Below are 11195 nucleotides of genomic sequence, written 5' to 3' on the forward strand. Positions count from 1 at the left end.
GACCCGCCGCTGGGTCACCAAGAAGATCAAGGTGGAGTTCGAGGAGCTGCTGCAGACCAAGACGGCCGGGCGCCTGCTGGAGGGGCTGAGCTTGCGGGACGTGTTCCTGGGCGACACGGTGCCCTTCATCAAGACCATCCACCTCGTCCGGCCCGTCGTGGCCTCGGCCACCGGGGAGTCCGACGGTCCCGAGGGGGAGCCGCTGCCCGCCACCTGCCCGGAGGAGCTGGCCTTCGAGGCAGAGGTGGAGTACAACGGAGGCTTCCACCTAGCCATCGACGTGGACTTGGTCTTTGGCAAGTCTGCCTACCTGTTCGTCAAGCTGTCCCGAGTGGTGGGTAGGCTGCGCTTCGTCTTCACCCGCGTGCCCTTCACCCACTGGTTCTTTTCCTTCGTGGAGGACCCGCTGATTGACTTCGAGGTGCGCTCCCAGTTCGAAGGGCGGCCCATGCCCCAGCTCACCTCCATCATCGTCAACCAGCTCAAGAAAGTCATCAAGCGCAAGCACACCCTGCCCAGTTACAAGATCAGGTGAGAGGGGGCCGGGCGATGGAGCTGGTCCACAGGGGCAGGGACCCAGCTGCTGGCAAGTCAGGCCTGGGCGGCCCTGCTGCCGGCCTTCAGGCTTATTTCTATCCCTAACCCTTGCTTCCTATCCTGGACAGGGCATTCGGTAAAGAAAGGCAATCCCTGGGCGCTTCCTTTGATTCCTGTCAGCACGGATGTGAGCTAGAAACCTTAGCGAGAGCTCCTGGGCGCTGAGGTGCGGTTACCTGGGTAGAATCGGCTCCTGAGATGCGTATTGATAAGGGAAAGGAGGCCCCTCCCCATCCTCCGGGGTCGCTGCTTCGGAGTTGCTTCTGGGACTCTTAGCTCATCCTGCTTGTGATCGCTGCATGCAGGGTGGCAGCCGTGTCGCTGACTGCAGCATCACCTGGGCCACGTTGAGAAATCGTTACGGGACACAGTACGGTGTGGAGGATGTTCTCATAGCCCCGCTCTGTGCTGTTTTGCCATAGCCGCTCCCCCCCGACGCTGTGGCAACTTTCAGGAAGAGGTAGTAGTAGTAGTTATTGCAAAGGAGTACTTTTTGCAGCGAATTTGCCAGCTGTTGGAAGCCTGCACATAGAATACTTCTCTGTACGTCTTGAATTGTCATCTGTCCATTTGGGTGTAGTTTCTGTAGCATAGGTAGCAAATAGACTTTGTCCATCATGTGTACTCTCTATGACTGAGTTTCTTACTCAGTACTTGAAGTTACCCTGTAGATAGTATTTAATGGCAAATCGTAATTTTTTAATGCCCTCTTTCATCTGATGGCTTAATTTTATATAGTTTTAATGTGTGAGTTTTGTTTTCTTTTATTATCAGAAGAAATTGAAAAGGAAGTTTTGTAGGGTTAGGCTTCATCCACCTTGGTCTGGGAAATCTTGTGGAGCGGAAAGGGTTATACACGAGTGTTTCTTTTAAAACAGCTAAGTTTTAAATTTCTCTTTCTATCTTCTGTTAATTTTCTGTAGCTCACAAAATGTTTGAGCCTTATGGGTGCTATCCTTTACTATAAGCTTATGTCCATCTTGTATTAATGTCTCAGTCATTACTTTTTGTTTTTTGGTTTGTTTGTTTGTTTTGTTTTTGTTTGTGTGTGTGTGTGTGGTACTGGGAATCGAACTCAGGTCCTTGTGCTTGCGAGGCAGGCCACCGAACCGCTGAGCTAAATACCCGGCCCCTCAGTCATTACTTTTTACCACCATCTCAAGTAAGATAATCCAGAAATATTGAGACTTTGGAATGAATTATCGATTTATATGTGTGCTAGATGTACCTTACTAATTATGTTTTCTTTAGGCTGGTAGCAGAGTGACAGTTTAAAACTATTGAGTGGCAGGGGAACTGATATGACAGTATTCCTATAGATTTCCAGAGGATGGTGAACTGGGTTGGCTTTGTGGTTTTGTGATATAGTGCATACTTTTTGAAACCTACTTTGAAGCTCTAGAATATGAGTGACTAAATTATAAATTGATTCTTGTGCTTAGGAGATGTAGTTTATTTATAGCATTGGATTGCTAAGAAAGTCACTAGAAAAAGTTGTTATAGATTTTAATAATCTATCCCAACTTCAGTTCTGATGTTTTTCTGGGTAGCTTTCAAGTAATAAAATTTGGGGGTTATTTTCAGAATAGTCAGTGGCATTGAGGTTGTATATCATTTTGAGTTTTTCTTTTTAATGTAGACTTGGAATTCAGTTAAATCTGAAAGATTTTATGAATAGGAACCTATTGAGAAGTTTATCACTTTGAATAAATCTGTACCATCACAATTTTTTAAAAGTATGGCAAAATTGCTTTTCACTTACCATGTTGGAAGGGATTTTGAAGAACATGCAGCATGAATTTGATTGCTGCATCAACTTCTAAATCTTAAGCATTAATGGATGACCTCCAAAAATGTACACATCTGTGCTCTTTATATTGGAGGGCATCTCACTGGTCAGTCAATAAAATACTGCACTGAACATGTCATTCAATCTACTATATGCTTATCTCTAGGTAGGACTTTGATACTAAACAGAAATAGACTACCTTAGGCCTCATGAAGCTTAATGTCCAGTGAAAACTGAATTACTCTTACTTACAAAGATTTACATTATAGTAGGATTGATGGAGTAGAAGTAATTGGGAAGCTGAATTTAGCTTAGTAAAAGAAAAATAGAAGTGTGAGGAAGAAAAAAGCTGCCTTGACTTTTCTTGTCTGTGTAGCTGCTCTGCCAGAAATGTTTTAAATGGTGATGCTGTGGAGCTGATTCAGTTTCCAGATAATAGAATGAATTACAGTCCATCAAAGATATATCAGAATTCTCATAATGAGAATTAAGATAGATGGTGCCCATTCCATTTTATAGATGAAGGAGTGGAGTTCAGATAGTTAAATAACTTGCTTGAGTCACACAGGTGTTGAGTGGTGAAACTCAGCTCTAATAAAGCCAGGCTGCCTTTAAAAAAAATTACACTGCATTGTTTATGAGTATTTTTTTAAAGTGTGTCATCAATGTAATATGTATATGGTATCTTTGTAAATTAAACTAGAACTCTGAGTATAAGTGCCTGTAAAACTTTTTTCTTTTCTTAAATCAGAAATTTTGAGAGGATGCTTTTAAAGTTAAATCAGGTTAAACTTTGAGCACTGCTCCACATAGAATTTTTTTTTAATCCAACAGATTATGTTTCCAAATAGAAGGTCTTTCAAGTTTACCCTAAATAGCCATCTAATCTTAGTAGAACTAGAGCAGTAAAGAAAATATTGAATCTTGAGTCCTTTGGCACTATGAATCATTACATAACAAATATATCTTACCAGTTAACATTGTTGTCACTATTTCTACCTTTATTTATTTTCCTTTTCATGTTGCTAAAGTGAAGTGGACTATCAGGGACTACAGATTCCTGATGTTTCACATAGAGATACTAAGTAACTTAAGTGGTTACTTCTTAAAGATGCTTCATTTTATCCAGTTAAACTTTGGGAAACATTATCTTTTCTTAATGAATAAATAAATAATACAATTTGATATATAAAACATCTTTTTAAAAATTGCAATATGTAGAAAATGTTTGCTAATTTATTTAAATTAGAAATTTCTTGATTTTAGCCATCTGATTATTGTTTTGTTTTTCTTAAAACATATGCTTTAACATAGTATGTCAGAGTATTTTTTAAAATCTACCATCAAATTCATCTTCAAGGGAGAAAATAGTACCACTGATGTTCTTTTCATATTTTAATTTTTACTAGTACATATTTACAGAATGTAGTGATTACGTTCATCATGGGGAGTTGGTACATGTACATAACATTCTTTTTAGGTTCTTTCCCCTTAGGTTCCTCTCCATTGTTTGAACCTCTTCACATCTGCCAAAAATTGTCTCCGTTTCCTATTATCTTTTATTTTGCTTTTATTCATATGTTGGGTTTCTCATATAAGAGAAACCATGAGATAGTGAAATTTGTGTGTCTGATTCATTTTTCTTAACCTTATGGTCTCAAGGTGCATCCATTTTCTTACATATGACTTGTTTATCCTTTATGGTAGAATAGTACTCCATTAAGTGTAAATACCACATTTTCTTTATCCATTCATCTGTTGATGGCTGTAGACCACTTCCAGGATTTATCTGAGTTGTGCTGCCACAAACAGGGTATGCATATGTCATTGTAATATGATGTCTTTGGGGAAATATGTAGAAGGGGAATAACTGTGTCAAATGGAATTTTTGTTTAAAGCAAAACTTTCATTGGTATATTTTAGATATACATAATGATGACACAACATTGAACATAGGGAATTTTTATCTGTACATGATATATCTTGATTCTTTTTTCCCATTCCCCTCCCTTCCCTTGGACCCCTTTTCCCCTCCTTATTTACAAAAGCTTTGTTTCCATTTTTTTCCCTTTTAGTCTCTTTGTTTCTCTTATCCCTTCTTTCCTTTCCCCCTCCTTCCTCCCTTGTTCCCCTTCTTATTTGAACATCAAATGTAATTTCCAGTGTTAGTTTTTGAAGAATCTCCATCTGATTTTCACAGTGACCATATTAGTTTACATTCCCACCAATTGCATAGAAGAGTTCTTTTTTCCTCTTAGCCTTGCCAGGATTTGTTATTATCTGATTTCTTGATAGCCATTCTTTTTGGAGTAAGATGGAATCTCAGTGTTGTTTTAGTTTGCATTTCTATAGTGGCCAGAAATGTCGAACGTTTTTTCATGTATTTATTGGCAATTTATACTTCTTTTCAGAAGTGTCTATTCATTTTAGTTGCCTCATTATTATTATTTTTTTTTTTTTGGTACCGGGGATTGAACTCGGGTCCTTGCGCTTGCAAGTCAGGCCACCAAACCACTGAGCTAAATCCCCAGCCCAGTTGCCTCATTTTGATTGGATTTTTTATTTTGGGGAGTCTTAATTGTTTAATATATTTTTATATATAAGTTCTATATAATCAAGTTCTTTATATATTCTAGATATTAGTCCTCTGAGGAATAGCTGGCAGTTTTTTTCCCCCCATTCTGTAGGTTGCCTCTTTGTTCTGTTGATTGTTTCCTTTGCTGTGCAGAAGGTTTTTAAATATGATTTGGTCCCATTTGATGTTATTTCTTGTTCAGTTGGGGTTCTGTTCAGAAAGGCCTCCCCTATCCCTGTGTCTTCAAGAGTTTTGCCTATGTTATCTTTTAGCAGATTATGTGCTTTGGTTTTAACATTTAGATCTTTGATCCATTTTGATTGGAGTTTAGTGCCTGGTGAGATAATGAGGATAGCTTCAGTCTTCTGCATGTGGATAGCCAATTTTTCCAGCATGATTTGCTAAAGAGGCCATCTTTCTTCCAGTGTATCTTTGGCTTCTTTGTCAAATATCAGATGGCTGTGTGTTCTGGGGTTGTTTCTGTATCCTTTTTTCTGTTCCACTGATCCATGTCTGTTTCTGTACCAATACCATGGTGTTTTTATGACTGTAGCTTTGTAATATTACTTGAAATCTAGGATTGTGATGCCTCTTCCTCTATTCTTCTTGCCCAAGATTGCTTTTGCTATTCTGAATCTCTTTATATTCCATATACATTGTAGAATTGTTTTCTGTAGCTCTGTAAGAAATGCTTTGATTGGCTTGTATTTAACCTACATATCAGTTTTGGAAGTATGGCCATTTTGACAGTATTGGTTCTGCCTATCTAGGAACAGGGGATATCTTTCCATATTCTGATGTCCTTTTCAATCTCTGTTTTTTAGAGTACTGTTGTTTTCATCATAGAGGTCTTCCGTTTCCTTGGTTAATTCCTAAGTATTTCATTTTTCTTGGTGTTATTTTGAATGGTATTGTTTTCCTCATTTCTATCTTGGTGAGTTCATTATTGTACAGAAATGCCTGTTTTTTTCATTGACTGTATCCTGCTGCATTTTTGAATTTGTGTATTTATTCTCAGAGTCTCGGTGAAATTTTTTAGGTCTTCTATGTAAAGGATCATGTCGTCTGCAAATAATGATAATTTGACTTCTTTCCTACATGTATCCCTTTTATTTTTTTCTTTTGCCTGATTGCTCTGGCTAATGCTTCAAGTACTATATTGAACAGGATTGGTGATAGTGGAAATTCCTGTCTTGTTTCTAATTTTAGAGGAAAAGCCTTTTAGCATTTCCCCTTCGTATCTAGAGTTTGTTTTCAAAGTGAAATCTGAAGAATAATCTTCAAATGAGGAGGGCTGGCTGTTTAGGGATTAGGAGTCATGCACATTAGATTCTTACTGGTACTTCTGTTCCTGGAATATTCTTGCCCTGTAGCTAGCACTGGTTGTATACTGGAAGAGCAAATTCAGTTTGCCGGTACTTTTCACTTGACCTGTACCATGTTTTTTTGTTGGCTCTTTAATTCCCAACAATGATAAATGGAAGAATTCACGATTTGGTTTTCTGACTTTTGTTAGAAAAAAATTGAAGTATCTTGTAGTTTCATCTCTGTGCAATATTCTTCATAGCAATAAAAGAATGCAAAGAACTGTAGTAGCAGCTTTGGTGGTTAAAACTTGTTGTATAAGTTCCTACAGATAGTTTACAGTTCCCACATAATTTGCCTGGTTTGACTGTTGTTACTTGCCTGGCCTAGAGTCATATGAATTTGAGACCTTTACTTGGGGATACCTAATAGCTAGATAGGAAAGCGTGGTCATTTTTGCTCCTATTAAACACTGTATCTTTCAAGGGATTTTTATTGAGAAATTTTATTTTTAAAAAGATGTTGTCTATATAATGGTGAATTTTAAAAAGTTATTCTGTTAGAAAAAAAATCCCTTTAAATATTTCCACTTCCACTTGATGGTAAATAGGTGTAGATGGTGGCTGCCTTTCATGAGGTTGGTGGATATTTTGCTTCAGTGGGATGATCATTAATTAACTAATAAACACTGCTTAACTATTAGATAGATGTATCTATTTATTGACGCTAAATTTAAGTTTAAGGAATATGAAAGGCACTAGGGGAAAACTTCACTTTATAGGTTTATTGAGTGTCTTCTGAACATGACTTTTTTTCATAAGTGATAAATTTAACCTTTATGCCTGAAAAACATTTTGAAAAAAAATTTTGGTACTGGGGATCAAACTTGGCTCCTTTTGCTCACAAGGCAGGTGGTGGAAACACTGAGCTAAATCCCCAGCCCTACTTTGTGTATTTTAGGTAAAGTTGGTTTTAAATAACCCATATCTTCTCCAAAGCTTTCAAAGTAAAGTCACTGAGAGCTGACAAAAATCAATTGTGAAGTTAATATGTTATATTTATTCACTCACTTTCATACTTTTTTCTATTTATAGATAACTTTTAAAAGGTTGGAAAATAGCTACCAAATAATCATAATTTTACTAATGTGAGTAGGAAATATAACTAACCTTTGATAATTTGGGATACTGGAGGCATTGGCATTAGTGTATTATTCTAGTTATTGTGAAATAATGAGGTAATGTAGCTAATTTTTAATCTCATATACTGTTTCTTGTACTACTACCCAGAGAAAATGTTTCTATATCTCTTATAAATAGAATTGCAAAATTATTTTCTTAGAGATGATTTATAAAGTCATTTAAAGCACATTCTTAGTGTTTACTCCAAATTATCACTATGGTGGGCATGATATGGGTGATAAAATTGTTATAAAATAGTTTATGCTGTGTGCTGTTTATTTTTCTAAAGAAAATAAAGAATAAAGTCATAATGACTTTTGGATATACAGTGGTTCCTTGGTTCATGAACTTAATTCTTTCCAGGATTCTGGTTGCAGAATTCATTCCACCATTCTAGTTGCAACCAAATCATGGAACAAATTCTGTGACTAGAATTATATTTTAAGATGTTCAGTTTTGTCAGAAAAATGAATGGGAGAAATCAATATCTCTGCTAGGACAACAAACTGATTATTGTTTTATACAGTATGTGTAGAAAAAACCCATATACTATATGGTTCAGCAGTATCTGTAGCTTTAGGCATCAACTGAGGGTCTTGGCATGTACTCCTCACAGACAAGGGAAGAATACTGTACAATGTACTGTGACCTCAGTTGCATTAGAATACTTAAGTATACTCTACTTCGGTGCTAATTTTATTTCTTGCAAGTTGAATTTCCTGAAGCTGCATCAAATTATTGTGATTCAGTCTTTTTAAAAAGTTTAGATGGAAAATAAAGTATTGATAAATCTTTGCTCTAGAAATTTGATTTATACATGGAGGGTACAGGACTAATTAGGAGGTTAGGTTCCAAGCAGTAATGTACAAGTATATTGGCTATCCTGTAGAGCCACAGTTTGTTCCAGGAAATAGCCAAAGCAGATCATTATAAAGAAGATAATTTTGGAGGAGTATGCTTGATCAAACATTTAAATATTAACCTATGGGTGTTATTAACAATCTCTCAGATAAGCAGAGGTAATAAAATACATTGTTAAGTATATATATTGGAGGAACTGTATGGGTGGTGCACACCTTGGTGTCTTGTTCCTACGTGCAAGAGGTGTGTCTTTTATTTTTTACATGTAGAAACTTGAGTCTTTAGAGAGGGTAGAGGGGATTAATGACTTTCTCAAAGTATCTTGCTCTTATGTGGGAGAGTTGGGTCTTTCACTTTTACACAAGTAGAAAATTGAGTTTTTAGAGGGGTTAGAAGGGATTGATGACTTTCTCCAAATTCTAAATAAAATAAGAATTTTAGACTGTGAAAGCCCTTGCTGTGTTATTTCTGTAGAGAGAAACCATTTATTAGTATTTATTACTCTAAATCGGGTGTCTGCAAACTAGATACTGTTAGGCCTACACAGTAAGACTGATTTTTATGTTTTAAACTTTAGAGTTGTTGAAAAGAAGAGAATGTGACAAACTACACCTGTAAATTCTAAAAAATTCTCTGACTGGCCTTTTTTAGAAAAGGTTCACAGATCCCTCTGCTTTTGTCCCTTAAAAAGGAAAAAACAAAAAACAAAAAGCTTAAAACATGTTGAACATTCCCCCCACCCCCACAAAAACTTTTAAAACTCCTTTTAAAAAGAGAGCATATATGTATGTACATTTAAAGTACTTGACCTTTTTTTGAAGTTTTTTTTTTTTGGAAAACTGTGGTCAATTTCTGCAGAAAAATGGGTAAATAAGCTTTTACTTAATTTTATGAAATTCATAGGCCCCTTGAAATCTGTGTAGGATTCTTAGATTTAAGGTTGAAACAACCTAGAGGATACAGCATTGTTGCTTTGTTGCCATAAGCATAATTAAAACTAACAACTGCCTAACATAAACATTAAATACTTTGTCAGGCTTAAGCAGTTCTAAACAAGCTGGATGGAGAGGTAACCCTCTCCCTGATTAATTGTAACATATTTATTTCTCTCTCCCCCTCCGTCTTATCTTTTGGTGAAATTTCCTAAGGCAGGTTGAGGTACTCTGAAGCAATAGTTCAACAAAAGTATATGACATTTCAAGTTGAGTTCCTATCACTAAATACCTTGTTTAAAAGTTAGATACTATCTGACCCAGCATTTCCATTTCTTCCCATAACATTCTCCATTTTCTCAGAACAGTACCACAAGAAAATAAATGCTACTAAATCACTCTTCCACCTCAGAGTCATAGAACATTACTGACTTTTTATTGGCATAGCATCAGAGAACACACTCTTTACCAGAAAATCAAAAAGCCAAGTACCTGGTCATTAGCAGACATTTTAGAGTACTTATAAAATCCTTCTTGCCAGATTGCTAATACTGACATAATAAAATAAATAATATAATAAAATAGGAGTATAATATAAATGGGATCCTGCAGATTGGTTTGTAACATGACCATCTTCCCAGACAATGTGTATGAATCCAGCTCATTCACTCTTTGCTCTTGCACGTGCTCTCTGTCTCTGATCTCTCTTCTGTTTCTTTCTACACCCTGCATGTTCTATCATAGGCTTTTGCTACTCCCTTTTCTGGAACAGTTTTTCCACAGAAAATTAAAAGGTCACTCCATCACATTTCAGGTCTCTTAAATATCACCTTTCAACACTGCGTGAGTTAGCCCTTTAAATGATGAATTTTTTTTTCCACATACTTCATACTAAAGTATGTATGTCTGGTAAACTTTCACAAAGGGAATTCGGCCATTTAACTGAAATGATGTGATTTTTGAATTCAGACTGTAAAGAACATCTGTAGCTTTTTTTGATTTTTTAAAAAGAATATATATAACATTTTTTACTTAAAGGGCATAGGTGTAGACACAGGCTGATGACATGTAACGCAGTTCTATTGTACAATCAATATTGACACGGGACCCGCCCTCCCCCATACAAGTACATATGTGTGCACATATATTTGCACTGTTAGCCTGTTTGGGCCTAATGCAGTTCATGCTGACTTTGAGGAGGGTACTGTCCTCTCTCATTTTCACACACACACACACACACACACACACACACAAACCAAATACAGTTGTGTTTGTAACCTTCTCTGACACCCTAGAATCCTTAGTTTTTGAAATTTCACATTCTTAGAAAAGTAAATATTGAAAAACTAGATTATACTCTATCTGGACTGTTATAGAATAACAATGAAGCTTGTTTCATGATTCTGGTGCATAATTGTCAATTTTCGTGAAATCAGCAGAATGCCTAAGAACACATTTCTCCTTATTCTCTAATCAGCACATTGGGTGTTGATGCCCAAGAATTCATGTATTGTAACAAGAATGGAATTGACAGTATAATCGATTGGTGTGGTCCTGAAATATCTTGGCTTTGATTTGCCTAATTTTGATAAAGGAACTAGGAATTTTCTCATTTCCCAGCATAATTAGTTCTTGTTGCTATATACTTTAAAATGTGATTAACATGGGAGTTTATTTTTTTATATTAACTACCTATTACATTTACTTGGGTTCTTGGTAAGATATACCACTTAAACAGATGTTTGTGACCTAATATGTTTGACCTCTTTCATGAGGGACCTGCAGTCTTATCACTCTTTTATTCGGCATATGTATAAAACCATTGAAGGAAATTGTGAGGCATTTTTAGATCTTGATTATTCTTTTACAGAATCAGGAGCTTGAATAAAAGTAAGCATTATTAGACGGAAAGATATATGAGTGAGTGAGGGTAATTTTTTTTTTTTTTTTTTTTT

The 11195-nt window shown here is 36.4% G+C and overlaps 1 protein-coding gene across 1 annotated transcript in view; it reads left to right on the forward strand.

Moving 5' to 3' along the window:
- Position 1: 1 nt before the first annotated feature.
- Pdzd8 (PDZ domain containing 8) overlaps positions 2 to 11195 on the forward strand; it is a gene marked incomplete at its 5' end in the record, with an annotated part of 89340 nt that continues 78146 nt past the window's right edge. The window contains one exon of the mRNA XM_010634659.2: positions 2 to 531. Coding sequence (XP_010632961.1) covers positions 2 to 531 — 530 coding nt within the window. The remainder of the gene's footprint in view (positions 532 to 11195) is intronic.

Source organism: Fukomys damarensis, unplaced genomic scaffold, assembly GCF_012274545.1.
Source record: "Fukomys damarensis isolate Sample0158 unplaced genomic scaffold, DMR_v1.0_HiC HiC_scaffold_8, whole genome shotgun sequence".
Lineage (NCBI taxonomy): Eukaryota > Metazoa > Chordata > Mammalia > Rodentia > Bathyergidae > Fukomys > Fukomys damarensis.